Source organism: Symphalangus syndactylus, chromosome 19, assembly GCF_028878055.3.
Source record: "Symphalangus syndactylus isolate Jambi chromosome 19, NHGRI_mSymSyn1-v2.1_pri, whole genome shotgun sequence".
Taxonomy (NCBI): domain Eukaryota; kingdom Metazoa; phylum Chordata; class Mammalia; order Primates; family Hylobatidae; genus Symphalangus; species Symphalangus syndactylus.
In genome coordinates, this window is record NC_072434.2 from 41771162 (window position 1) to 41797618 (window position 26457).

The window sequence follows — 26457 nt, forward strand, 5'->3', positions numbered from 1 at the left end:
TGCAGGAATAATGGAAGTTCTTTGGAAATCTGGTGCGAGGTAGTTATTTGTGTTCCTATAAAATAACCAAGGTGAAGTGGGAATGGGGAGCTTTTGATCACCAGATGATGAGATGTTAAAATTGGGCTGAGATTTTCCTTTTAAGAGAAGCCATCTCTTTCTAAGGAACAACTTAATAACTTAGCATGCGTTTTTATCGACACCTTGTTTCATTCATCTTGTTGAAAATAACTATTTCAGCATCTAGGACCAAGTAGAAAATGCATTTTTAAAGCCCGTTTATCTCTTTAATGCTAGTTAGATTTGCTATGAGTATAATGGTTTAGAATCTAGTTGTCACGTGGTAAAAAGAATATGGCCGGGGAAAGTAAATAAAACTTACCCAGTGTTCATCTTTTGCTGGACTGGAAATGATTTTAAGGGCATATTAATTAAAAACCCTGAGTATTCTTGTAAAAAGATACACTAAAATTGTTCAGGTTATAGTATTTTCTCTTTGAATGCATCTTTGTACGGTTGCTGGAATAATTACCAATAGACATAAAATGTTGAACTTGAGCACCAGTACTACCTGTGCCAGGATAGTGTGCCTCCTGGAGGCTGGAACTTATCTGCTCTGAGACCCCTCCTGCTCTGTCTGTCTGCATTGCTGATGGTGATGTTTTCCTGTTGCTGGCTTATTAACCTATTGCATGACAGTTAATCTGATCTGTTCTAATTTCCTATGATCCACCCAGTTTCCTCCCATTTCTGAATTCTTACAATTTTGACCAAATATGAATCATTCTCTCCACTCTTAAGGGTTACTTTTTAAATAGTGGTTATTTCACTTGGTTGCTCAATTGATGATTTTTATTCTGCTGCTTTCATTTTCGGGCACATATTCACAGATAAGAGCATGCTGCTTAATTATAGTACCTAATACCTCTTTTATTTGATGAGATCTTCCAACTTGATAGCTAATTTTTTTTAACTTGGCATAGCTAAAGATGAAGGAAATGGCAGAGGATTCACATGGAATACTTACTTTTTATTAAGCCAAGGAGGCCCTTAACAGGGGATCCTAAGGTAATCCACTTTTCCTGGTTTTTCCAGCGTCTTTCCTCTCGCATGGCTTAGCCCGGTCTTTTTCTTAATATTTAATTTGATGCTTTTCAGTGTTCCCTATCCCTTTTTCCCTTTCTCCTTTTCTCTTCCTCCCCTCTTCCTGCCAGTGCTTTCAAAGGAACATAGTTTTTGTTACTAGCCTTGTCTTGCAGTTTGGAGGCAATAAATATTCCAAATCCCATGGATCATTCTTTGATGTTGAATGAGATTTTTGAAAGGATGCTTAAAAAGAGGGTGGCTTCTATTTCTGGGCATGTGGTATCACCTGAACCTAGAAGATAAAATTTGGTATCTTTCATTTCTGTAGCACCTTTCCTCCTATTTGCTTTAAAGACAATAGGTGATGTGTCAGTATTTAGTGAAATTATAGGGTACACAGAATCTTAATGTATTTGTGATCATTTATATTGGTTGATCACACTTACATGATATTGGCACATTTTCATGTTCAAATAGGTCCTGTGCTTTTGAGACACACCAAAGATGTGAAATGGTTGTTACTGATGGATACTTTTATACAGGGTGATGATTACATAAAAGCAGAATTCAGAAAAAGATTGAGATGTGTCCTCCTGAGCTTTAGGCTTTAGAAATTTTTAATGAGATTTTATTTTAACTAACAAGAGCCTTAAAAGTTTAGAAATGAAACTTAAAATTATACAGTAGAGTTATGCTATTTTAGCCCCTGATTTTGCTTTTTCATAGAACTTTATAAAATGCATTAAATATTAAATGAAAAAATGTCTAAATGCTATCCAAGTTTCAAATTCTTAAAGTTTGATGTTGTTTCACTCCCTCTTAAGGAAATATTTGGTCTTCTATAAAGAAGCCAGGCTCCAACCTTTAACTCAGACTGATCTGCTATCAGTCTATCAGAAGTATCCTATAATTCTTTTTTCTTTTTTCTTTTTTTATTTTTTTGAGATGGACTCTGTTGCCCAGGCTGGAGTGCAGTGGTGCGATCTTGGCTCACTGCAAGCTCCACCTCCTGGGTTCACACCATTCTCCTGCCTCAGCCTCCCGAGTAGCTGGGACTACAGGTGCCTGTCACCACACCTGGCTAATTTTTTGTATTTTTAGTAGAGACGGGGTTTTACCATGTTAGCCAGGATAGTCTTGATCTCCTGACCTTGTGATCCACCTGCCTCGGCCTCCCAAATTGCTGGGATTAGAGGCATGAGCCACTGCTCCCAATCTAATTCTTTAAAAAAAAAAAAAAAAATCATGTTATTCTTATTTGCTCCAACCAAATAGTTTACTTGGCTAAATGGTCTCCTGTATTACATAAAATCACCTATCTCTTTAATACCTTCACTAGCTGGAAGAGAGACATACTATGAGTATTAATTAGGAGAAGCTGCATTATTTATCCAATATTGTGGAGGTCTTGATGTCCATATTTTGCAATCCATTCACATTGATTGTGTCTGTATTTGCTTTAGCTCAAGCCTGGGAGAACATGATGAGTGCCTCAAGCCAGAGCCCTAACCCTAACAATCCTGCTGAATACTGTTCTACTATCCCTCCCTTGCAGCAAGCTCAGGCCTCAGGAGCTCTGAGCTCTCCACCTCCCACTGTGATGGTACCTGTGGGAGTTTTAAAGCACCCTGGAGCAGAAGGTAGGGGATCATGTGCTATTCTCTCTCTTTTTCCTCACGAAGTTCCTCTGAAAAGGTGCTGATATGACTTTACAGCACAAGTCTTAAAAAAACACTGCAGATAAGTCTCTTTGGGTGGTTATTAAAATGGAACAACAAGGTGAGAAATGTGTCAAGACTATTTCTGGGCAAGTAGAGAATAATATTGTGTTGCTTGGTATTTTAGAGGCACCTCAGAATATATGTCAGTCTCCTCTCCAACTTAAGAATGGAGTAATTACACTGCTTGTCCTTAAAAAGAGGTGCAGAATTTGAAGTCAGTCTGTAAATTCCTAGCCTACCTCATGCCTGTCTTAATGTTCTTTGTAGGAGTTTAGTAAGTGATAAAAATGAGAGTTCTTCTTTCTGACCAGCCCATTCAAGTATTGCTTTTTGGAGTATACATTGCCATTTTCTCTTTTCATTTTTAATCTGTCCATATAAAAATATGAACATTTTTGTGTGAGGGACATAGACTTTAAATCTAGAACTTTAGTTCTGATTATATCATATGATAGGTAGAAAATTATAGGCTCAACTTACGTTGGTTTATTATATCTTTATGATGATAATATTGTCAGATGAAAGGCACTGTGTAAGTGCAGGGGATTATGAATAGTAAAAATAACATTTATTTCCTTAAAATGATCTTATCAAGTTTCCCTTGGTAATTAAAATCAGTCTTCCTTCATTAATTTTATCTTTTCATCTATTAATATTCCCTTCCCCTTGCTAAATAACCCACCTTCCCTTTTGAAGATCATAGACTTCTATTGACATTATCATACTCTTCCCCATTTTTTCTCTTTTCAGATCATCCCTTAGTCATACTCCTTGTATTTTTATGAATTAGGCTTTCTTAAAATCTTTATTCTCTTCATTTGTTGTTTTTGTTGTTCTTCCCTAGTCTCTGTGTTTTGGCTGTTTGAATTGATTTCTAAAACTGGACTTAAAGGGATCATTTCATCAGACTCAGTTTTCCAGCTTTTTCCCTGTCTTTTTACTAAAACACAAATTACTTTTGCACTACCAGATCAGTCTTTTTCTTCTTCAGTTACACTTCAGGCAAAGATCTGGTCAGTTTGCTTCCCGATTCTTACATATCTGTGCCAGCTCTTCTGTTATAAATGAATTATTCTTTAACATTCTTCAGGGCATCTTTTGCCCTTTAAAAGTACCATATCACTTTACCAGATGTTTAATTTCTTTGGAAACCTCATACCTTTAGAAAATGTGAATGTCTATTGCTTTTTTCACCATGCTATTAATTTATTTCCGAGGCCCTTGAACACTTTCCTTAGTTTCTCTGTCAGTGATACGGGACAGAGTATGTGACATAATCATAGATGTATTTAAGAACTCTTACCATTTCAAAGCAAAGTATTTTACTCTTTGCATATAAGTTAAAGAAATAAAGAATATATTTAAATTTGTATTTTTAATTCATTTATAACCACTTTTATATACAGTTACATTTCTGATGTTTCTGATTGTAAGTTGCCAAGTAGTGATTTCTTTGTACATCTGGAATTGGTGACCTTCTCTTCTTTGATGTTAGAAAACCTTCCAATGTCACATTGATGCCTGTTTTATTTTTCTGGCCCCTCAAGTGGCTCAGCCCAGGGAGCAGAGGCGAGTTTGGTTTGCTGATGGGATCTTGCCCAATGGAGAAGTTGCTGATGCAGCCAAATTAACAATGAATGGAACTTCCTCTGCAGGAACCCTGGCTGTGTCACACGACCCAGTCAAGCCAGTAACTACCAGTCCTCTACCAGCAGAGGTAAGAAAACAAAACAGCAACTAAAATTGCATAGCTACTTTACTCAGCATTGTGCTGCCTCTGTCTTGCCTTTTTCTACGTTGAATTGCTTTTGTGTGGAACTCTGTAGGTTTTGGATACAACTTAGTGTGTAAAATCAGCTGTTGTTCTTTGCTGTATATTTAGAAGTTTTTTCAGGAGAAAGGTTCTTAATGAAGATTGTTCTCAGATGAGCTCAGGTGCTCCACTTTAGCTAGCAGTTGGGCTGTAGGGAATTCTGTCCCCTTGCTACATTGGTTTTTAAAGCATGTTCCCCAGGTTCCATGGCAGCCTCTCAGGAGTGCCATGGTGAAGAAGAGCAGGCAACATGAAGGGGCCTGAGGAGCTGAGTTGAAAACCCTGGCTTATCAACATCCTCTACCAGAGTGGTACACTTGTTACACTTGTTGAACCTACACTGACACATCATAGCCAACCCAAGTCCACATTTTACATTAGGATTGGATACTTTTTTTTCTTTTTTGAGATAGAGTCTCTGTTGCCCGGGCTGCAGTACAGTGGCGTGATCTTGGCTCACTGCAACCTCTACCTCCCAGGTTCAAGCAATTCTCCTGCCTCAGCCTCCAAAGTAGGTGGGATTACAGGCGCCTGCCACCATGCCAGGCTAATTTTTGTGTTTTTAGTAGAGACAGGGTTTCACCATGTTGCCCAGGCTGCGTCTCGAACTCCTGACCTCAAGTGATCCACCCCCTCAGCCTCCCAAAGTGCTAGGATTACAGGTGTGAGCCACCACACCCTATCAGGATTGGATAAAAATTTTACTCCTGATGTTTTCATAGAATTGTTAGTTACTAATTATTTATATTAATGATAAGTAATATTTTTTCAGACATTTACATCCTATATAATTTGTGAGTTTGATTGTAATTGAAATTGCATGTTGTTAAGATTAGATTTTTTGACATGCAGAGCTGACTTACCTGTTTGGTGAGTTAATGAATCATATTAATATCTGTCTTCAACTATTTCTATTTTTTGAATTTTTCTGTGGCTGCAGAGGGTGACAGCCAGAACTATGTCTTATCCTTCTTTGTATCTCCACAATGACTTTGTCAAGAAAGTTTTTTCTTTATTCCCCCCAACTGTTTTTTTGTTTGTTTTGTGTTTTTTTTTGAGACAAGGTCTCACTCTGTCATGCAGGCTCCAGTATAGTGCCGCAGACATGGCTCTCTGCAGCCTTAACGTCCCAGGCTCAAGCGATCCTTCCGCCACAGCCTCCCAAATAGCTGGTACCATAGGCAAGCCTGGCCACAACTGTTTATTTGGAAAAAAATTCAACCTACAGAAAAGTTACAAGAACAGTACAGTGAATACCCATATACTCTTCACCTATCTTCATCAACTGTTACCATTTTGCCACATTTACTTACCACTTCACAGTACACACATATTTTTTTTATGACCCATTTAAGGATTGGTTGCACTTCACCACTTAATAGTTCAGCTTGTGTACCCTAAGAAAAGTCATTTTCTTCTATAACCACAATACAATTATCACATGAGATGGAAACTTAACATATAATTCTGGTTTCCCCAGTTGTCACAATAATGTTCTTTATAGCTTTAATTTTTTGTTTTGTTTTGAGACGGAGTCTTGCTCTGTCGCCCAGGCTGGAGTGCAGTGGTGCAATCTCGGCTCACTGCAAGCTCCACCTCTCGGGTTCACGCCATTCTCCTGCCTCAGCCTCCCGAGTAGCTGGGACTACAGGCGCCCGCCACCATGTCCAGCTAATTTTTATGTATTTTTAGTAGAGATGGGGTTTCACCATGTTAGCCAGGATGGTCTCAATCTCCTGACCTCCTGATCTGCCCTCCTCGGCCTCCCAAAGTGCTGGGATTACAGGCGTGAGCCACCGCGCCTGGCCTATAGCTTTCATTTTTACATATATGTGTGTGCACAGATATATTAATTTTTTAAATAAAATTTATTTTTAAAAATCAAGATCTCATTAAGGACCACAGTTGCATTTAGTTGTCATATTTCTTTGGTTTGCTTTAATCTTGAATAGTTCTCTTACTTTTTTTTTTTAAAGTTTTTATATCATTAATATTTAAGTATTTGGGCCATGTTTTACATGATACTCTCAATTTGTGTGGTTTTTTTTTTTTCTCATGACTAGTTTCAGGTTAAACATTTTTTGGCAGTAATGACAATCCTACATAAGTGAGGGTGATTTCTTAAAGGATCACATCAAGAAGCATTAGTTTGGGTTGGGTGCAGTGGCTCACATCTGTAATCCCAGCACTTTGGAAGGCCAAGGCAGGAGGATTGCCTGAACCCCAAGTTTGAGACCAGGTTGGGCAACATAGTCAGACTCTGTCTCTATATAAAATTAAAAAATTAGCTGGGCATGATGGCACATGCCTGCAGTCCCAGCTACTCAGGAGGCTGAGGCAAGAGGGTGACGATTTTTTTCTTTCTGTTAAATTTCTCTCCTATCTCTTAGTTTGTATGATGGGTTCTTAAACTGTAAATATTTTTGAAAGAATGAGGAAGGTCTAGTGAGTGAATTGTTGTAGGGAAACAATTTTCTGCTCATTATAAGACAAGCTAAGCCACATTATTTTGTGCTCTCACATTGTGCAACACTCTAATATTTATGTGGTAAAATGAGAGAAAGCAAACTCTTTAATGTCAGACTAGAAAATATTAATATTTTTCTCATTTTTATGGTCTAGTAGAGTGCCTGGCACTTAACAAGTGCCCAATAAATGAAGTAAATGTCTTATTATTATTATTATTATTGTACTTTAAGTTCTGGGATACATGTGCAGAACCTGCAGGTTTGTTACATAGGTATACATGTGCAATGGTGGTTTGCTGCACCCATCAACCCATCATCTAGATTTTAAGCCCCACAGTAAATGCCTTTTCACAGAAGGCATTCAAATAGAGACCAACTGACTGCTTCTTATGATATTAAAAGGAGGATTTTGCACCATTCAGTAGTAGGTTAGAATAGATTATTTTCTGTACCAGGCCTTCAAGTCAGTTAATAGTAGTTTGCCAGTAAAATTTTATAAAGTTCCTATATGATGCCATACTGGAAAATTTTAGAAATCCCACTAAAAATGTATAGTCCTAAAAACTTTGTCCTAAGTAGAGACAAAAATATGGCAAAACATGGGCATATTTATTTTATTTTATTTTATTCTTCGTTTGAGTCAGAGTTTTGCTCTTGTTGTCCAGGCTGGAGTGCAGTGGCATGATCTCAGCTCACTGCAACCTCCGTCTCCTGGGCTTGAGTGATTCTCCTGCCTCAGCCTCCTGGGTAGCTGGGATTACGGTGCCCACCACCATACCTGGCAAATTTTGTATTTTTAGTAAGAGACGGTTTCACCATGTTGGCAAGACTGGTCTTGAACTTCTGGCCTCAGGTGATCTCCCCTCCTTGGCCTCCCAAAGTGCTGGGATTACAGGCCTGAGCCACCATGTCCGGCCATATTTTGAAGAAGTAGTTTTAATGTTTGTTCAGGTATAAAATATATATAGCAAAATGCATGACTAAGGAGCATGAATCTTTAGGAAACACCTTGAATTTATACATGGTTTTATATATATGTGCATGTGTATGTTTACACACACACGCACACACACACACATATAAAATATGTAACCACCATCAGGTGAAGATACAGAACATCTCCAACACTCCATAAGGGTTCCTTATGCACTTTTTCTGTCAATACCTTCTCCTTTCATTAAGGTAACCATTGTTCTCTCTTCTGTCCCTATAGATTAGTTTTGCTTATTCTTGAATTCATATAAATCGAAACAATAGTATATAATGCTTTCTGTTTAGCTTTTTAAGCTCAACTTAATATTTATGAGATTTATCAATATGCATCAAAAATTAATTTATTGCTGAGTAGTATTCCATTGTATGGATATACATAATTTATGTATGTTCTCCTGTTAGTGGCCATTCAAATTGTTTCCAGTTTTTGGCTATTATGAATGAAATGAAGCTGCTAGAAATACTCTTTTTTTTTTTTTTTTTTTTTTTTTTCTGAGTCTCTCTCTGTTGCCCAGACTGGAATGCAGTGGCAGGATCTCGGCTCACTGCAACCTCCACCTTCCAGGTTCAAGCAATTCTCCTGCCTCAGCCTCCCAAGTAGCTGGGATTACAGGCACACGCCCAGCTAATTTTTATATTTTTTGTAGAGACGGGATTTTACCGTATTGGCTAGGCTGATGTTGAACTCCTGTCCTTAAGCAATCTGCCTTCCTTGGCCTCTCAAAGTGCTGGGATTACGGCGTGAGCCACTGTACCCAGTCGTATTAATATTGTTATACACGTTAAAAACAGCTTTTAAATATTTTTCTTTCAACTTTTTTTTTTGAGATGGAGTTTTGTTCTTGTTGCCCAGGCTGGAGTGCAATGGTGTGATCTTGGCTCACTGAAACCTCCACCTCCTGGGTTCAAGTGATTCTCCTGCCTCAGCCTCCCTAGTAGCTGAGATTACAGGCATGTGCCACCACGCCCAGCTAATTTTTGTATTATTAGTAGAGATGGGATTTCACCGTGTTGGCCAGGCTGGTCTCAAACTCCTGACCTCAGGTGATCCACCCGCCTCAAACTCCCAAAGTGCTGGGATTACAGGCATGAGCCACCGCACCTGGCCTCTTTTAACTCTTTAAAAGCTTCTGTTTCATATTTAAGTTATAGAGAATATACATCTGTATAGTTTGGGAAATAAAAGTTACAGAGAATGTAGAGAGGAGAGCATCATTTTAATAGATATTTGAGCATGTTCTATTTAATAATTAAGTGGATTTAACGCCAACCAACATGTTTTGCAATCTTATACTTCATTAAATATAGCTAATGTGATGTGCCTACTAATGAACTTCAGGCCAGGTGCGGTTGCTCACACCTGTAATCCCAGCACTTTGGGAGGCCGAGGCTGGCGGATCACAAGGTCAGGAGATTGAGACCATCCTGGCTAACAGGTGAAACCCCATCTCTACTAAAAATACAAAAATTAGCCAGGCGTAGTGGCACGCACCTGTAATGCCAGCTACTCCGGAGGCTGAGGCAGGAGAATTGCTTGAACCCGAGAAGCAGAGGTTGTAGATAATGCCATTTTACTCCATCCTGGGCAATAGAGCGAGACTGCTTCTCAAAAAAAAAAAAAAAAAATGAACTTCAAGATTTATTTTATTACATAGTAAATGAAAAATGATGACATTTTATCAAAGTTGATTTTTTTCCCTTTTTTATTGTGGAAAAATATTAACATATATAACATACGATTTACAATTTTAACAATTTTTAAGTGAATTCATTGGCATCAAGTACATTCACATTGTTTTGCAACTGTCACCACTGTTTTCAAAGTTAATTTTTAAAAGCAATATAAATTAGACCTTAAGTAGTTCCCAAGGTATTAAAGATTAAGAAATTATGAAATAATATTGAAATTTTGTTTCTTTAGCCGCTGCAGATTTTAAAAATATTTTTCTCTTATGGCAAAAGAAATCTGGGTAAAGGAAGCTTTAATGCAGGTTTTAAGGCCTCTTCTGTCATTACCATGATTTGATGGTACCAAAAGGAGAAACTTATACATTTGAAAACATTTTCATAGCATAGGCCTACTTTTTTTTTTTTTTTAACCCACGGGTTAATGAGTATTTTGTGCTATCTTTCAAAAAGTATGAATTTCAAATTTTCACTTAAGTTCCCATTTATATTTTTAATTATGTCCTGCCAAAGTCTTGAATTCTTTGTAGTGCTCACTTCATTGATTTGCTTTTCTTAGACGGATATTTGTCTATTCTCTGGGAGTATAACTCAGGTCGGAAGTCCTGTTGGAAGTGCAATGAATCTTATTCCTGAAGATGGCCTTCCTCCCATTCTCATCTCCACTGGTGTAAAAGGAGGTATGTGGACTACATATTTAAACAGTGATAGTTCTATCTGCCAAATGTTACCTTCTAATTAAGGTAGAGACAGAATTTGAGTGACATTCACCTTTCTCTTATCCAACAAAACAAACTCCCCCAAAACTATGAAAACAGTTGTTGCTGCTATTATTTTAGAGTAGATGCTTATGTTTTTATATTATGTCATTTTTATTTTTTGAATGGATATAATATTACTTATAATGTAAATATAGTTTATTGGCAGTTTTAAAAAATATTTCAAAGCACATAATATTCTCAAGGATTGCTTGTGGTTTAGGATGAACCCACCCTGATACAGTCATTTATTTAGCTTTTCATTTTGAGGTATAATATACATTCAGAAAGAACGTATGGTAAGTGTGAAGAGCACTGAATTTAAATGGCAATTTTACTGTTAAAAATATTTTTAGGGATCTTGGTAAGAAGTAAAATTATTATCTAATCAAAAAAATGCTTAATATGTGAAATTTTATTTTTATAATTTTAACTTTTATTTTAGATTCAAAGGGTACATGTGCAGATCTGTTACATGGATATAGTGCATGATGCTGAGGTTTGGATTATGATTGATCCTGTCACCCAGGTAGTGAGCATAGTACCCAACGGGTAAATTTTTTTTTCTGTTTTTTTTTTTTTTTTTTTTTTTTGAGACAGGGTCTCTTTATCCAGTCAGCCACTGATGGGCACTTAGGTTGATTCTATGTCTTTGTTGTTGTGAATAGTGCTGCAGTGAACATTCAAGTACATGTGTCTTTTTGGTAGAACAATTTATTTTCTTTTGGATATACACCCAGTAATGGGATTGCTGGGCTGAATGGTAGTTCTCCTTTAAGTTCTTTGAGAAATCTCCAAACTGCTTGCCACAGTGGCTGAACTAATTCACATTTCTATCAACAGTGTATACATGTCCCCTTTTCTCCACAGCCTCACCAGCATCTATTGTTTTTTGACTTTTTAATAATAGCCGTTCTGACTGGTGTGAGTTGATATCTCATTGTGGTTTTGATTTGCATTTCTCTGATGATTAGTGTGAAATTTTATTGCTGACATATACGGATCAGAATACAATTACTACATTTTTAGAAGGTGGCTTATTAATTAACTTCTCCTGAACTTTGTCCTAGGCTTTTACCTGGTCTCCTTGCCTTCAGTCTTTCTTTCCTTCATTTTGTCTTCCACACTGTTGCCAGTTATGTTTTTAAACATAGATATTATCTTATATTGCTTTTACTTAGAAATATTTAACAGATTCCCAGTGCCTTTAGTGTAAATTACTTATCTTAGCAGGCAATTTTTTTTTTTTTTTTTTTTTTTGAGATGGAGTCTCACTCTGTCGCCAGGCTGGAGTGCAGTGGTACAGCCTCGGCTCACCACAACCTCTGCCTCCCGGGTTCAAGCAGTTCTCCTGCCTCAGTCTCCTGAATAGCTGGGACTACAGGCACATGCCACCATGCCCGGCTAATTGCTGTATTTTTAGTACAGACGGGGTTTCACTATGTTGACCAGGCTGGTCTTGAACTCTTGACCTGGTGATTTGCCCACCTCGGCCTCCCAAAGTGCTGGGATTACAGGCGTGAGCTACCGTGCCCGGTCTGACAATGTTTCTTATAACCTTATCTCAGCCTGTCTTTCTAGCCATTTATTATTAACTTTATTTCCAACCATTCCCCAGCACCTTACATGTATACTGCAGATTATTTGCTATTTTTTGAATATTTACTTTTCATTCTTCTGTACTTTTTCTTGTGCTGTGGAATAAAGGGAAAGAATGGACTTCAGAATTGAACAAACCTGACTTTTAATGCCAGTACCATTCCATTCTAGCTGTGTGATCCAGTTGGCAAGTCATTCATCCTCTCTGAATTTGTTTCCTAGTCTGTTTTATTTTAAAAAATTATAAAATTACACCTACTTGAGAGTCATTGTGGGTATTAAGTTAGATATCATACCTGAGTAAGTACATACCAAGAAAGTATCTGGCATAAAGTAGGCATGTAATTAATATTTTCCATTTCTTCCTTTCTTCTGCCTAGACTACTCCTCTCTACTGTAGACTTCCTGAAGACCTCAACCTTTTAAAATCCAGCTTAATGGTTAACTCTTCTCTGAATCCTTACCTGGGCTGCTTAGAAAATAGTGTTTTGCTTCATTATCTCTGTTCTAATAGTGGTTCCGATAGACTGTTGGCTACATTAACACTTTTTCTCATTGCAATTTAGATACTGTATTTTCAGATCGTATTCTTTCACTTAGACTGTGAATTTCTTCATCTTATTTTATGCTTGCGTTTATTGCTGCTTGCATGGTGCTAGGCCCGTAGTAGGCTCTCAGCAAATGCTGTCTGTATTGTACTCTCAAATGCAGCTATGTCCCAGATAGTTCAGCAGTGAACTTTCACATACAGTTAAGCGTTCTTTTGATTGCATAATGCTTTTGCTCCTTTACCAGGACCCTGTAAAAATATCTATTGTTAGTAAAATTGCTGCTTAGGGTTCAGATTTTTATTTTAATAAATCTTAGATTAACAAGGAACTAAATTGGCCTACTCTGTTGTTAAAAAGAGTCAGATTGTTGGATTCCATTTTCATAAAAAATTATGTCCATTAAATCTAATTGTCAAAACTTCTCCTACCAAGAAAGAACAGTAAATTATCTATATTACTTAATTAAACTATATTACAGTCTCTTCATCAAAATGTTGCAATTTTTTATTCCAGTGGGATGACTCTACTTAAAAAATTTTAAACTTAGAATTTCTCTTTCCAATAAATATTTGTAATAATGGGGTAGATATTTCCCATTGTAGCCAAAAAATCCATTTTAAAATTTCCATTAGAAAATAGGAAATGATGTTACTTTGTTCTACCTGACTGTCTCTCAAAGATGCATTTTATATAAGACCAACCAAGCAACATTCAACTTTTAGGTTTTCAGTTCCTTTCCCATATCTCTAGATTCTGCAGTGATTATTACCCATGATTTGACTTCAAGCTGAAAGGACCACTGTCATTCAAAATGAGATGCTGAAGCACATACTGTGCTTCCAGAGATTAAATGGGAAGAGTTACATTCAGTATTAACTTGTTCATGTTCAGAATCTTATGTGTGATTTACTGGTGATTTTAGTGACATACGTACTAAACTCTTGAATTATACTTAAAGGAATTGTTTTATGAAGCCAGTCATGTACGATACTTTTATTTTCTGGGTTCATTTTTTAAAGTTTTAAGTTTTTAATTGTCAAAAATGCCAAACGGTACAAAAGGTCATAGAGTAAAAGGTAGGGCTCTCTTCTACCCCAACTATTTGATATCCTTTCCAGAGGTAACTAGTGTATTATCACTTTCTTGTATATCATGAGTTATTTTAAATGCTGGTCTTGAACATTTATTATGTGAAATTCTTGTTATAATAGTTGGAAAATTTTTATTAAATAGAAAGATAGTCTTTAGATTGTGGCACAAACACTGTGGGGAGAGGTCTATATAGAGGATAACCACATCCTTTAAAGTGGACTGGGTCACTTTTGAGAGTAAAAGGGGGCACTATTAATATGATACTGAGCCAGCAGATACAAACCATGCTCTATATGCACCTATTGATAAATCAAATGCATGTCTCTTTTCTGTGAATAATTAATTCATTTCTCCATCTGATCTCTTTCTTGATTTGTCCCTTTAACCAATCTATTACATTGTTTTCTCCCCTTTCAGACTATGCTGTGGAAGAGAAACCATCACAGATTTCAGTAATGCAGCAGTTGGAGGATGGTGGCCCTGACCCACTTGTATTTGTTTTAAATGCAAATTTGTTGTCAATGGTTAAAATTGTAAATTGTAAGTTATAAATTTTTAAAAATTAAAATCAGATGGTTTACTGACTCATAGATAGTACGTAAAACTTTCAGATTTATTACACACAAGTATTTTTATATAGAACCACATCTTTTTTTTTTTTTTTTTTTTTTTTGAGACGGAATCTCGCTGTGTCGCCCAGGCTGGAGTGCAGTGGTGCGATCTCGGCTCACTGCAAGCTCCGCCTACCGGGTTCACGCCATTCTGCTGCCTCAGCCTCCTGAGCAGCTGGGACAACAGGCGCCTGCCACCACGCCCGGCTAATTTTTTGTATTTTTTTTTTTTTTTTAGTAGAGACGGGGTTTCACCGTGTTAGCCAGGATGGTCTTGATCTCCTGACCTTGTGATCCGCCTGCCTCAGCCTCCCTAAGTGCTGGGATTACAGGCGTGAGCCACCGCGCCCAGCCTAGCCGCATCTTACTGAACACTGAGTTCTGAAAAAGTTGGTTTGTATAAAATAATGTATCCCAGAGGACAGCTGTGGAACTAACTGAAACTCTTACATTTAGTTACATGGGTGAGGTAGGTGAATTCTCCATGGACGAAAGCCAAACAAATCTTGAACTTATCTGAGTTAAGTTCTTCTTGAGATGAGTATGTTAAATCACAACTTACCACCAGAATAACTGGTGATAGATAAATTATACAGGCTACTCAAATAATTTACATGCTGTGTTTTAATCCCAGAAACCTCAATTATGGTGCAAAACTTTATTTAGGAAAAGTGTTAACTAACACACGGTAAAGCTTCAATACATCATAAATTGAGATTCAGAAGAAACTTCTCAATTGTTGGTGCTAGCATCGTGGGCATCAGGATGAGAAAGACGACAGCATTTCAGAATTTTTTGAGACAGAGTCTCACTCTGTCACCCAGGCTGGACTGCAGTGGCATGATCTCTGTTCACTGCAGCCTCTGCCTCCTGAGCTCAAGCAGTCCTCCCATGTAGCTGAGACTACAGTTGTGCACCACCATACCTGGCTAATTTTTTTTGTATTTTTTTGTAGAGACAGGAGTCTCACCATGTTACCCAGGTTGTTCTTGAACTCCTGAACTCAAGTGATCTGCCTGCCTTGGTCTCCCAAAGTGCTGGGATTACAGATGTGAGCCACCGCGCCAGCTAGTAATTTTGAGAATTATTTAGAGAATGCATTTATTCTGAATGAGTGTTAATAGGCAATTTTAAAGGAAGGAACCTGTGGGGAACCATCCTGCAGTTCTCCATGTGTGCTTAAGTTGATTTTGGAAACCAGAAACATATACTACTTCCTTAGAAGTTCTACATTGATGAAATGTGGGTTTCTGGCTTACTTGCTAATCATACTCTTGTATATTTGGCCAGTTATTAATGCTTGCTACCTTTCCTTCTAGGATCAGATTTAAAATTAATTTGCTTGAAATTTCAATTTGCCATATCTAGTTTATAAATTATGCTTAGAAATTAGCTAACCTAAGACCAGGCACCATGGTGCACACCTGTAATCCCAGTGCTTTGGGAGGCCAAGGCAGATGAATCACTTGAGCCCAGGAGTTCGAGACTAGCCTGGGCAACATGGTGAAACCTCATCCCTACAAAAAAAAAAAAAAAAAAAAAAAAATTGGGCATGGTGACATGCTCTTGTAGTCCCAGCTACTCTCGAGGCTGAGGTGGGAGGAGTCCTTGAGCCCAGGAGACGGAGGTTGCAGTGAGCCGAGATCATGCCACTGCACTCCAGCCTGAATGACAGAGTGAGACCTGTTTCAAAAAAAAAAAAAAAATTTTAGCTAACCTAGATTCTTGAAGTATATACCATCATTAGGGGAATGTCCTATTTAGGTACATAAAGCAGGGATTCCCAAAGTGAAATAAAGATGTCTTTGTTTTTTTGATTAACATTTGTTTTGATTTACATGGTGGTATTCATAATTTTATTTGAATCCTTTTTCAGTTCCTTTAGGGATCCCATTGTGTTGGGGTATGAAGAGTAAAAATGTCAAGGATTAAACATTGTTTTTGACCACATGTGGTTTCTGCTGTTCATACTCTCCGTATAGCCTTAAAGTGAAGGAGTGGAACTAAGTAGTTCAGAAAAGCCATCCTTTTCACTAATTTTTACAACATGAAGCCAAGTAAAGTCATGTTGCTGATTATCTAGAATTTTTTCCTGGAAAGCACTATAGTTAAAATAGCTAGAATCTCTTGATCATATATTAAATTTAATAAATATACATAAAAATATATTTCTTTAGGTCACAACCTGAAGACAAAGCTGTATTATTGGCTTTTATTGTAATTACTTCTAGCCTTACATAGGTAATTACTTCCTTTGATGATGTGATTTTTTAAAATATAAAGGTGGAAGACTATGTTCTTCAATCACATTTGGCTATGTTTGGCTTACAATACATAATTTGGTTTTATTTTAGTATTAATAGAATGTTGCTTCTTTTAATAGGAGTTAAAAGTTTTAAGTGCATTTTATTATTATTTCTTTTACTTCCATTTCAATCATTTTTCTAAGTGTTCAGAAAAGAGCCAGAGGCATTGGCATGTTTTATTTTCTACAATAGGTTTTTGGCTCAATGCAGTGACAGTTCACAGTTGAATTATACAGACTCAGTGTGATCTATTTTAATCTTTGCTGTATTGTAACGTAGATTTCTGTGCATCTTTTTTTAAGAGTAAGGATTGATAGGAATGTCTTTATTTTTGTGTTTTTATTCCATCTGTAGATGTGAACAGGAAGTGCTGGTGTTTCACAACCAAGGGAATGCATGCAGTGGGTCAGTCTGAAATAGTCATTCTTCTACAGTGTTTACCGGATGAAAAGTGTTTGCCAAAGGATATCTTTAATCACTTTGTGCAGCTTTATCGGGATGCTCTGGCAGGTAGGAATGCTTTATGGCTTAGTCTGCTCCCTTTGTAGATGACAAAAAAATTTTGAATTCAAATACAAAATAATAGTCTTAACTTTGGACTTAAGCATGGCAGGGGACTTTGATATTAGTGGCAAGCTGGAGCTTTCCATGGTTTGAGGAAATTATAAATTTTAGTATTGTACCTGGCATAGTTTTTATTTTACAGAGGCTGGAATCAAAGCTGTAAGAGAATCTGGTGACCTAAATGTAAGAATATTTTCTTTTTGGTGGCCTAGGGGTCAGGATATTGGTACCTGGTAGAAGGAAGCATATTTGTAACTTACTTCTTGTTTCTTTTGTTAACAATATTTATTTAATCATAATGTAAATGTGAATGAATATTCAAATTTCAGAAACAATGAGCATAGATGACTTTATGGCTTCAAAATAAATTGTAAATATTAACTGTAACAATTTAAAAGTAAAGGCATAGAGGTTAGAAGTTGGGAAAGACTAAGGATATTAACATAAAAAGAAACTAAGAGAAAAGAAACACATTATTTATTTGACGTTACAGTTATTTATTATGACATTGTGTTATTTGACATTACAAAGTCAGCCTCCCTTTGATTTAACAAATGAGGTAAAAAAAAATGGTGTAATTGAACTATTCTCATTTATTGTAACACGAAGTCAGTATATAATATCTGTACTTGATAAGTAGGGTTTATCTTTGAGGAAGAAGGCTTGGAGAGGGTGTGAGGGTGACCGGGGTATTAAAACTATTTTCATGTATTATTTGATAATATTTCATACATATATTAAAACCATAAATTATTCAGACTTAATGCAATAATTTTCATTGTGGGATTCTGTGCCAAAGACGGTATCCAGAATATAAAATGCGCGTCTGTGAATGAAAGTGTTTATTGCGGCATTACCTAAATTTAACACAAAAATTCAGAAGCAACCTAAATGCCTTAGCTATAGGTGAAAAGTTTAACTGTGTTATACTTATTAGATGTGAGCATCTTTTTGAGAACTTTTTTTGACCATTAAAACAATATTTATGAAAAGAATGTAGTAACATGGAAAATGCTCTTTAAATAATTACAGAAGCAGGATATATAATTGTATTTTTAATGTGATGTAGATTATACGTAAAAGATTGTGCCTTTATGTCTTCATTAGTCTCTACAATAAATTAGGTGTAGCATTACATAAGGGCAAGGTGATACATTGGAAACTGACCACATGATACCTGTGAAGTAACTTTTAGTGTTTACCCTGCCTGTTCCAAAATGTATAGAGTTAAATCTGAAATCACCCAGGTCCTCCAGGCCACATAATACCCTGGAGCTGAATTTAGTCCTGGAAATAACTGGGGACTTTCACTTTTCTCCTCAATCTGAATGTATTCACTTTTAAAAACTCTAGAAAAATGGCATTGGAGGTTCCAGTAATTGTAGATTCATGTGGGTTTTGAGAGGGTGTCAGAGACTAGGGTATGGGAGGTTCATGAATGTCTTATTTAGGAGCCCATGCTTTATTCTGTAGGCAATGAAGAACCATTGAAAGAATTTGAGATGATAAGTGACATAATCAGATTTGCATTTTAGAAAGATGACTCTGGAAGCAGGGTGAAAAATGGATCAAAGTCTGTGAGTCTGGTGGCAGTTAAGCAATTTCAGGATAAGCAAATGTATATTCATACACTAGAATACTGCTCAACAGTAAAAATGAACTAACTGCTGATGTACACAACAACGTGCATGAATCTCACAGACATTATGCTGAGCAAAAGCCAGGCAGAAAAAAGTACATATTGGATGATTCCATTTATATGATTTTCTAAAACAGGCAAAATTAATCTGTGGTGATAGAAATTAGGTCAGTGTTTGCCTAAAGTGAGGTGGGGGTGCAGGTGCTAGAACTGACTACAGAGAGTCCCAGAAAACCTTCCGAGATGAGAGCTCTATATCTGGATTAGGATAGTGGTTACATGGGTGCTTGCCAAAACTCATTAAAATGTACACTTAAAATCTATTGCTTTTATAATATATAGATTATACCTCAGTAAAATTTATATTTTAAAAAGATATTGCAGGAATCCAGCAAGAAATTAAGAAATTATCAGGATTTAAATTAAATAATTGCAGGGGAAATAAAGAGTTTTGGAGAAATATGAAAGATGTGGTGCTTCAGTTCAGTAGGATTTGGTAACTAACTGGATATGGGGGGTTAGAGGGGACAAGTCAAGGTTGGTCTCAGATTCGTCGCTTGAGCACCTAAATGTATGTTGGTCTTATTCATCAAGATGGTGAATAGAAGAACAGATTTGGCAGAGGAAAGGGAATTCTTTGTTCAGTGTGCTGAATTTGAAATAATGACATCAGATGAAACATGAAAATGGCAGATGAATATATGGGTATGGATCCCAGAAGATAGATCTGAGTTAAAATACGGATTTGGGAGACACAGCTTTCATGTGATAGTTGAGAGTATGGTTGTAAATGGGATAGGCCCGTGTGAAGAGACTACGGCTGTAGATGGAATCCTGAGAGATAGACATCCTCTCAAGGAGAGGATGTGAATTATTGCATGAATTATTAAAACATGTTTAGCATAAATGGTTATTTTTTTAAAAAGGATACTTATATGTCAGTTGAGTCCATTTTGAACTATTAAATTGCAAAAATTTTGAAACAACAAAAATACTTGGAACTGATTACAAGATACCAATGATAGTCTAAGGTCAGACTATAATACATCTAAGCCAACTAAAAATATTTTCTGTAATGTAGGATAGGGACATGAACATATATATGTATATCTAAGGAAATAACATTTCAGAAGCATAAATGAGATGAAAGAGTTTTTCCTTGAATAGGAATCATTTCACAGCTCATCAAATATTGGGACTAGAAGGCATTTTAGATAATTTAATACAAACTCTTCATTTTTTAGATAAGGAAAATCAGACCTAGAAGTGTTAATGGCTCACCTAAATCACAGACCAAGTTGGTGGCAGAATTGGGACTATAGCTCCCAGATCAGTATTCTTTACATTATGTCAGTTGCCTCTGTGTATCCATTAATAATATATCAGTTCTTAAAAACACAGATATATTATCTATATACTATACATATTTATTAAGAATCCTATTTTTAGATAATCAGGGTAATAGCTTGATATATTTCACTATAAATTTTTTAAAAAGTAAAAGCAGATTTTGAGTGTTCTAAAACAGGGGTCCTCAACCCACAGGCCGTGGACTGGTATTGGTCCGTGGCCTGTTAGGAACCAGGCCACACAGCAGAGGTGAGGGGCAGGCAAGCAAGTAAAGCTTCATCTGTATTTACAGCTGCTCCCCATCGCTCACGTTACCGCCTGAGCTCTGCCTCCTGTCAAATCAGCAGCGGTATTAGATTCTCATAGAAGTGCGAACCCTGTTGTGGACTACACATGTGAGGGGTCTAGGTTGTATGCTCCTTATGAGAATCTAATGCCTGATAATCTGTCACTATCTCCCATCACCCCCAGATGGGACAGTCTAGTTGCACTAAAACAAGCTCAGGGATCCCACTGATTCTACATTATGATGAGTTGTATAATTATTTCATGATATATTACAATGTAATAATAGAAATAAGGTGCACAATAAATTTAATGCGCTTGAGTCATCCTGAAACCATCTCCCCTTCCCCACAGTCCGTGGAAAAATTGTCTTCCACAAAACCCATCCCTGGTGCCAAAAAGGTTGGAGGCTACTGTTCTAAAATGATAGCAGGCTGGGCACGGTGGCTCACGCCTGTAATCCCAGCACTTTGGGAGACCAAGCCAGGTGGATCACCTTAGGTCAGGAGTTCAAGACCAGCCTGGCCAACATGGTGAAACCCCATCTCTACTAAAAATACAAAAAATTAGCCGGGCATGGTGGTAGGCACCTGTCATCCCAGCTACTTGGGAGGCTGAGGCAGGAGAATTGCTTGAACCCTGGAGGCGGAGGTTGCAGTGAGCCAAGATCACGCCATTGCACTCCAGCCTGGGCAACAAGAATGGGACTCCATCTCAAAAAAAAAACAATTATCGCAATTTATTATCTTTCTCTTTTGTGTAGCACATTGAGTGAAATTGACAAATTGTATCTTAAATTTCTCCTGAGTGTGAAACCTTGAATATTGTATCACTAGCTTAGGGTTATTCTACCCTAAATCACAGAAAAGCCTTAGGAGCTATTGAATGAACTTTTTTATAATTTCCTGTGAATTTTAAAATCTAAACTACAGGTATTTAATAACCATATGTGTGTTGTATATCTATATATGTGTGTGTATCTATGTTTCACATATATATACACACACACTTTTTTGTCATACACAGTTTTTGCATTCTGCAGTGGAGGGAAACATTATAATTTGTGAGAAATTATGTTCTGAGAGTTTCAGAATGCCTTCCGGTTATGACAGTGCCATCAAAGGTTCTAGATTATATATTGTTTCTCCCCGTCTCCTATTCATTCCTCCATATTTTGTACCTGTTTTTTGCAAACAATCTATTCAGAACATAGACTTGAATGAAATTGGACTTGTTCTACCAGATTGTTATTTCTGGAGTTAATCTCTGGTTGTTTCCCTATCTTACTCAAAAGCTACTTTGGCTTCGTATTGCCTTTAGAATAAACTGTGCTCCAACATTCAGTATTCTGCATGATCTGTTCCTATATTTTTAGTCTCATTTCCTCCTAGTCATCTCTCCATACTTCCATTGTAGCCAAACGAAACATTTCTTGGTTCATTTTATGTATATTCTGATGATTTTCTATTCTGATGATTTTCCATTTCATTACCCATGATTATGCTACTCCCAACTGTGCTATTTCCCAACACCCCAACTGTCTCAATCCTATCAGTTGTCCTAAATCTTAAAGACCACTTTCTCCATGAATTCTTTCTTGATGATCCTCCCAGACAGAAGTAATCTCTTCTGAACTCCCTTAATCTTTTATTTTTAATTTAATTAATTAATTTATTTTGAGGCAGAGTCTTGCTCTGTCACCCAGGCCAGAGTGCAGTGTTGCGGTCTTGGCACCTTGCAACCTCCACCTCCCGGGTTCAAGTGATTCTCCTACCTCAGCCTCCCAAGTAGCTCCTAAGTAGCTGGGACTACAGGCGCCTGCCACCACACTTGGCTAATTTTTGTGTTTTTAGTAGAGATGAGGTTTCACCATGTTAGCCAGGCTGGTCTCGAACTCCCAACCTCAGGTGATCCACCCACCTGGGCCTCCCAAAGTGCTGGGATTACAGGCGTGAGCCACCATGCCCAGTCTAACCTCTTATTGTTAAGAAAGTGTTTGGTATTGTTATGGTTTCAATGTTTGTCCACTCTAAAACTCATGTTGAACTTTAATTGCCATTATAACAATGTCAGGAGGTGGGACCTTTAAGAGGCAATTAGGCCATGAGGGTTTCACCCTCATGGATGGGATTAGTGCTATTATAAAAGGAGGGGGTTCATTCCCCTCTTGCTCTCTCTTTGGGAAGCTGAGGCAGGAGGATTGCTTGAGGCCAGGACTTTGAGACTAACCTGCTCAACATAATGAGACCCTATCTGTACCAAAAAAAAAAATTAACTAGGCCTAATGGCACATCCCTGTAATCCCAGCTACTTGGGAGGCTGAGGTGGGAGGAGTCCTTGAGCCCAGGAATTTTTGAGGCTGTAGTGAGCTATGATTGCTCCACTGCATTACAGCTTGAGTGACACAGTGAGACCCTATCTTTAAAAATAATAATAATATCAAGTCATGGTTCATGTTTTATTTTTCAAATTGTGAACCTTTTGGTAAATTTATTAGAATTATGGTATTGTAGCTTTGCAAAGTAATTTTTCAACTGATGAGAAAGTTATATGGAACTATTTATGAAGAAGTGATTTAAGACAAATCCCTAACATTTTTTGAACACTTAATATATGCTAAGCAGTGTATTCATTGCCTTATGTACACTATTTTATTTCTTCTTAAGTACAACTCAGATTCATACTGTTACTGTTTCTATTTACACAAGAGGAAAATGAAAGGCACCAAAGGCCTAAGTAACTTAAGATCACACAGTTAGGTGATAAGTGACTGAACCCAGGTTTAAACTCACCTATGCCGTCTGTAAATCTCATGTTTCGAACCATAAGAAGTACTATAGTGTCTCTTGAGCTGTTTGTTTAAGAGATAGGGGTCTTGCTCTCTGTCACCCAGGCTGGGTAGCAGTGGTGCCATCATAGCACACTCACTGCAGCCTTGATCTCCTTGGGCCCAAGTGATCCTTCTTCCTCAACCTCCCAAGGGGCTGGGATTACGGGCATGAGTCACCTGACCTGGCTGCTCTTGAGCTTTCATGATCAATGTCAGAGATACACTAAACTGAGGACATGTCAGAGATACACTAAACTGAGGACTAAACTGAGGACACGACACTAAACTGAGGACAAACATGCATAACTGCAGTTTGCTGCATGACAAAGAACTCCAAGAGACTTTCTAAATTCTTTTGATGGCTTGAGTTTTAGTCATATTAGCACTTAGAAATATTAGTATTTATTATTATTACAGGCCAGGCGTGGTGGCTCATGCCTGTAATCCCAACACTGGGGAGCTGAGGCAGGCAGGCAGACCACTTGAGGTCGTGAGTTTGAGACCAGCCTGGCCAACAATGGCTAAACCCTTTCTCTGCTAAAAATACAAAAATTAGCCAAGCATGGTGGTGAGCACCTGTAGTCCCAACTACTTGGGAAGCTCAGGCGGGAGAATCACTTGAACCCGGGAGGCGGAGGTTTCAGTGAGCTGGGATCACGCCACTGCACTCCAGCCTGGGTAACAGCGAGACTCTGTCTCAAAAAAAAAAAAAAAAAGAAAAAGAAATATTAGTATTTCTTGAAATGAATGAACCATTTGCTTGGAAATGGTTCCACTTGAGTTGATGTGAGGATTAATATGCTTTGAAACAAAAGGAAGCTATTGTCACATAGATATTTAAGTTATATTTGAATTGAATTGAAAGATGGCTGGTTACTTGTAAGCATTTGAAAAAGCAGTTTAAATTCCAAATTAAAGATGGAAAATTGTAAATTACTGTATCTGTACATTTTTTGAAAGGCTGTGTGACATACAAAGACTAGGAGATTGAAAGATCTGCTTTCTGCTTTCTAGGTTTTACTTTGCCACTTATTTATCTCATGTCTTTTCAGAGTCACTTCACCTCTACCTCTAAGCTTCAGTTTCTTTGTTTGTTGAATAAAACCCCAAATTTCAGGGAAATGGTACCGTTCTGCTTACCTACTAGCACTGATCTGATGATTACCTCATTAATGTTCTGTAAAATTACTTTGTAAGCCATTGATATAAAGCATTTAACACCATTGACAGGTCACTTAAACTCAGAAGCAAGATTTGGTATCTAGTTACATGGGTTCTTCACTAGTATTGGAGTATATATAAAATTAGTTCTGTGGATTCATTGCATTGAATGCAGTCATCGAGAAGTACCTATATAAATTAGTACATAACAGACTTTATGAGTTCAAGAGCCTCAGATTAGGTCTTCAGACAAAAGTCTTTCTTTCTTTGTCAAATTCTTATACCCACTGTTTTATTTTTGCCAATATCTATACCTGTGCAGTGTTACTTGTTTGTAGATGAGATGGTATGTGATAGTCTAAATCAGTTATTATTGGTAATCTACACTTTTTAAAGTGATTAATATTTAAAGGATAAAACATACATTTTATAATGAGAGGGGACTTCGTGAAGAATCTGTAGTTGGGATGAAGAGAGTGTTAAATGGAAGAGGCAGAAAGGAAATCAATATCTGTGGAAAATAACTACCAATAGATTCCAGGCTCTAATAGGGAAATCGCAAAGGAATAATGAGTGAATGCCTTGAGTACTAAGCCAACATATTTTTCACCTCTAAGCTATATTTACTAGGACAATCTTTGTGAAATATAAACATTACGCTGTGTCTTAGTCTATTTTTGCTGCTATAATGGAATACCACAGACTGGATAATATGTAATGAACAGAAATGTATTTCCTATAGTTCTCATGGCTGCAAAGTCCAAGATTGAGGGGTAGGCATCTGGTGAGGACCTTTTTGCCGCATCATCCCGTGGCAGAAGGGCAAATGGGGTGGGGAAGAGAGAGAAAGAATGTGCATGTGCATGAGGGCATGTGCACAAGGGAGGCCAAACTTGGTCTTTCATAACAAACCCACTCCCAGGATAACAGCATTAATCCAGTCACCTCTCATGAGGCCTTGCCTCCTAGCACCAAGTTTCCAACACATGCTTTTTGAGGGATATATTCAAACCATAGCATGCCGTTGATAGAGTTAGAGGAATGCTGTCATGCACCCTACATTGTGGCGGGAAAGCATCTCTATTTAATTCTCTATTCTCTTCCTTATTCACCAAAGCTAGATAAAGAGATGAAAAAAAAATTTTTTCTCTTTGACAAATTATCTGTTGAATTTTGTATGAAGTGTCTCTTATATTGTATCCTAGAATTCCAGGATCTAGGGAGGTGGTAAAGAGGCAATGGTGAATTTGGGGATCTTATCTCCCTAAAGTTCCTGACACTGTATCCCTGATCCTGCAGTGGCTGCCAGAAAAAAATTAAATTTATCTAAATCTTACTCTAAAATCATTGAAAGTCCCCCCAAAGATCGTATATTTGGCTGATCAATATATGTATATTTGCATTAGAATAATAATAGTTATAATTTTTTGAGAATACAATGTTGCTGGTCCTGTTAGGCATTTTATAGATTTCCTTTCATTTATTCTTTATAACACATCTGGAATTTAATATAGTTTCTCCTCTCATTTAACGTGGACATTGATGCTCAGAGAAGTAACTTGCCCCAGATCCCACAATAGTGAATGATCAAAGTAGCATTCAAACCTGTATCTCTGGGACTCCAAAATCTGCAATTTATTTTTCAAAATGCCATACTGCTACATTGATATGACAATTGTTTTGTTTTTATAGATCTGGCCTAGCAGCTTAATTGTGCATCCAGACCTGGGTAATCCTGGAGCAAAAGTACTACCCCTAAATTCCTGAATGTACTACCTTAAATGTAAAATGTAAATGATAATGTTTAGGTGAACATGACTTCAGCCACAAAGCTTCCCTGAGTTTAATGGGGAGGTATTCCCTTCACTTGTGGCTCCTACTGTCAGGATACCTATCCGCTAAAATCAAGGATGCAAAGACCCATAACCATTATAAGAATAAACT

At 37.2% G+C, this 26457-nt stretch overlaps 1 protein-coding gene across 4 annotated transcripts in view; it reads left to right on the forward strand.

Moving 5' to 3' along the window:
* The window catches only part of ZFYVE9 (zinc finger FYVE-type containing 9), a 202677-nt gene that overhangs the window by 115810 nt on the left and 60410 nt on the right, over window positions 1-26457 (forward strand). For 3 of the 4 annotated variants that reach the window (XR_010114760.1, XM_055235227.2, XM_055235228.2), the window contains exons 6-10: window positions 2550-2726; window positions 4355-4524; window positions 10327-10447; window positions 14185-14307; window positions 17039-17194. Coding sequence is in view for 2 of the 4 variants with exons in the window: in XM_055235227.2 (XP_055091202.1) it covers window positions 2550-2726; window positions 4355-4524; window positions 10327-10447; window positions 14185-14307; window positions 17039-17194 (747 nt within the window). In the remaining 2 variants the exon portion in view is untranslated. The remainder of the gene's footprint in view (window positions 1-2549; window positions 2727-4354; window positions 4525-10326; window positions 10448-14184; window positions 14308-17038; window positions 17195-26457) is intronic. The other variant, XR_010114761.1, reaches the window with a different exon arrangement.